The sequence below is a fragment of the Lathamus discolor genome, chromosome 19, assembly GCF_037157495.1.
Source record: "Lathamus discolor isolate bLatDis1 chromosome 19, bLatDis1.hap1, whole genome shotgun sequence".
NCBI classification, from domain to species: domain Eukaryota; kingdom Metazoa; phylum Chordata; class Aves; order Psittaciformes; family Psittacidae; genus Lathamus; species Lathamus discolor.
Window position 1 is genome coordinate 5,550,800 of NC_088902.1, and position 3,656 is coordinate 5,554,455.

Sequence of the window (3,656 nt, forward strand, 5' to 3'; positions counted from 1 at the left end):
GCTGCAGCAGGAGTTTGCCTGAAACTCAGCTTAAATCCCTGCCCCAGGCCCTCGCCCCCAGCCCAATCCCCCCCAGCCCAAGGAGCTGCCTTGCTCCTCTGGCTGTCGCTGCATGGGCACCCGCACCTTGGGAAGTGCCTTTTGGGGTGACCCCGGGGCGATGCGGAGCTCAAGGCTCCGGCAGCCTGGCCCCAGCATCCCCCGCTCCCCCCAAGCAGTGCCGGCAGCTTGCTGCATCGCCTTTATTCATCACATCACACAGAAGAACACCTCATTAAATAAGACCGGGTTTCTGCAGGGTGCTCCGGGCAGAGATGCCTGGGGTGGGCGCATGGGGGGCGGGGGGTGCCCAGGGGTTGGGGGTCCAGCGTTTCATCATGTCACAGTGATGGGATCCCTGTGGGGTGGGACGGGCAAAGCCACGCTGGCCCGGGCGGTGCGGGCACACCTGGAGCGGGCCCCTCAGACCTCCAGCTTCTTCTTCATCTCCATGCGGTAGATGACCTGGTAGCCGTCATCCCAGGCGTAGATCTGCCGCTCCCGGGGGCTGTACTTCATGCTGGAGTGGGAGCCGTAGCGCTTGGGGAAGTAGACGAGGGAAGCGTCGTCGGGGGACAAGGTGCCGCTGACGTCGAAGACGCACTGCACGCGGGAGCGGCTGGGCAGGCGCGTGTTGTAGACTACGTGCAGGGCCCCGCACACCACGAAGGCGCCCTCGGCGTTCTCCCGCGGGCACGGGGTGTCCCACATCTGCTCGATGTCCAGCGAGGAGGGGTCCAGCTTGGCCAGGCAGATGTTCTTCTCGTCCTCCTTGGTGGCGTAGATGGCCCAGAGCCCTTCCTCGTCCGCGGCCATCTCTATGTAGGTGAATGGGGAGAGCCCGAAGACGGGGATCTGCTCCTCGGCTGGGAACACCGAGCTGTCCACCACGGTCTTGTTGGCGAGGTTGAACTTGATCACCTGGAAGGAGCCCTGCTGGCGGATGTAGTAGAGGTGCCCGTCGTAGACGAGGTGCCCGGTGCCCACCCAGGGGTAGGGCAGCTTGATGCGGGCGGCCTTGCGGGTGGCCGAGAAGAGGGTGAACTCCCGCATGCGCGGGAACACGTACACGGTGTCGTTGGCGGTGCCGTCGAAGACGTAGATCTTCTCCGTGCTCCCTGCAGCATCCTTGGTCCAGAGCCCCGAGGAGCTGCCGAAACGCTTCAGGATCTTCATGGCTCTGACGCTGCCGATGGTGTCACTGCAGTCTGCAAGAGCGGGGCAGCTGTGAGAGCCTGGAAGCCCCCCGGCCCCGCAGCGGGGACGGCTCCCGCCTGCTCACACAGCTCCTGTGCTGCTGCGTCCCCCCCAGGCCCCGGCAGCTGAAGGATGCCGCGCATCCTGGTGGCATCTACAAGTCCCCTTGCGCACCACAAGCAGGGGAGGCCACCCTCACCCCAGCCCTGTCCCCAAGGGCTCTGGAGAAGCCTGGGGCTCCCAGGCAGATGCGGGGATGCAGGATTTTGTGCCAGAGACACCCCAGAGCTGCCCTGCTGGGGCTCCATAGCACGGTGCATGGCCGGGGCTGTGGGGGCCTGGGGTAGCAGCCCCCTGCACCACGTCCCCACGGAGCCGTGGCGGCCCTCACCTGTGAGCTTGCTGTACTTCTCGTTCTTCCTCTGCTTGGCCGTGGCCGCCTGCTTCTCCGTCAGCGCCTCGTCCACCTCCAGGCAGGGCGGCGCGGGGTTCTGCGTCTCCAGGTAATCCACCTCCCGCTCCAGCCGCTCCACGCGCACGGCTGCGCCCTCCGCCTCCGCCCGCATCGCCTCCCGCTCCTTCTCCGCTGTCTCCAGCATCCCCAGCACCTGGTTCTTGAAGTCCCGCAGCTCCGTGGAGTAGCGGCTGCTCTGCTCGTACCATTGGGAGATCCTCTCCTAGGGCAGCAAAGGGGCCGCTGATGGAGGACCGCACTTCACAGCCCATCCCAACCACCGCCTGCATGCGGCTGTGGCAGCCCCCGGAGCCCCACGGCACCGCAACCCTGGTGCTCGCATCCCTGGGTCCCGGGGTAACGGTTGCATTTGATGGTACTGGAGGACTTTTCCAACCTTCCATCCTATGATGCTCCTGCACCCGTGATGCTCCCGGAGTGGCGATGCTCCCAGACCCGTGATGCCTTCCCTCCGATGATCCACCTATCCCGCAGCGTTCCCCTGCCCACCGCGCTCCCGTGCCTGCGATGCTCACGCTGGGCTGTGAGCACTGGGTCACCCCGCACCAGCTCTGCTCTGTCCCCATCCCAGTTCCTCCTCGCCCCGGGCCTGCTCCCAGCCCCGCTAAGTGGGCAGGGGCTGGGATCCCTGCCGTGGGGTGCGGTGGGGCTGCCCTACCTCGAGGAGGGTGAGGCGCCGCTCCACGTACTCCATGAACTGCTGCTGCTGGGCTCGCAGGGCCACGGCGAGGAGGGGCAGGAGGAGCAGGCAGCGCCAGGGCCCCATGGCCGCCGGAGAGTGCAGCCTCCACGTCAATGCTCAGGAATGCTCCGGCCTCCCACATCCCTCACTGAATCCAGATGTGCAGAGGGGAGGAGAGGCTGCTCCTTCCCCACAGACCAGCCCCAGGCACCTTAACCCCTTCGCATCCTGGTGCGTGCCCACAGCAGGCTGTGGGGCTGGGGAGGGAGCTCGGGCATCCACCGCTGCTGTGGGACGCGGGGAGTGGGGAGAACTGCAGCAGCCACGAGCAGCAAGGGAAGGAAACGGCCTCTGGCGCTGGGGACAGCACATGGCACAGCATGGGGCCAGCCTGAGCTCTGTGCCATGGCTGATGGAGTCAAAGCAGGGCCAGCACCGCAGCCACCAGTGCCCTGTGCCTGCAGCACTCCCTGTCCTAGCTGCTGAGCTGGGAGCTGCTTGCCCCTACCTGATGCTTGGGTCCGGCGTGGTCCTCCAGAGCAACGCCATCATCTGCCAGCATCCAGCATCCTCAGCATCCTCCATCAGCTGCCATCAGCCAGCCAGGGGCTGCCCCAGCACACAGGAGCTGCTCCTGAAGCTGCCTGAGCACCCATGTGGAGCCACGCGGCAGCTTCTGTGGCCCCATGCGCACAGTGTGACGGGTGGAGGCTGCAGCTCAGCACCCAGGATGCAGCCAGCCTTGCGGTGATGCAGGCACAGGCCAGGGCACCAGCCACGGCCCCTGGGTTTCCTGGGCCCTGGAAGGTTGGTCTCATCCATGCACAATGCTGCGGTGCTGTGCACAGGGTGTGCATGGCATCCAGTGCAGCCGGCATCCCACATAGTGCATCCGGCATCCATTCTGCATCCTGCTGGACAGCGAAGACCCCCCCGCCCTCTGCCCCATGCGCTGGGTTCATCTCAGGAGCGTGAGCACAGGGCAGGGAGGAGATCCTGCCCCTCTGTTGTGCTCTGACTGATCCAGCTCTGGGGCAGCAGCACAAGAGGGCTGAGCTTTAATGTCCCTTCCAACCCAACCCACCCCAGCACTCTATGAGCTCCGCCAAATCAGAAGGGTGATGGGGAAGTGTTTTCACTCGAGATGGTCCTGATCCCCCCACTGAGCCCTGCTCCCATCCACGGAGCTCAAGGGACCCTGAGCCCTGCTGGCTCCAAACTGGATCTGCCAAACCCCATTAATAGATAAAGCGACCAAATGAA

General features: G+C 65.3%; 1 protein-coding gene across 1 annotated transcript; it reads right to left on the minus strand.

The window, feature by feature from the left end:
* Window positions 1–228: 228 nt before the first annotated feature.
* Window positions 229–2,534, minus strand: OLFML3 (olfactomedin like 3). The gene is made up of 3 exons (XM_065698173.1): window positions 2,370–2,534; window positions 1,628–1,913; window positions 229–1,247 (listed from the first exon to the last, which is right to left on the minus strand). Exons 1-3 carry the CDS (start codon window positions 2,475–2,477, stop codon window positions 463–465), a joined length of 1,179 nt encoding a protein of 392 aa, XP_065554245.1. The 5' UTR covers window positions 2,478–2,534; the 3' UTR covers window positions 229–462.
* Between the last annotated feature and the right edge of the window lie 1,122 nt (window positions 2,535–3,656).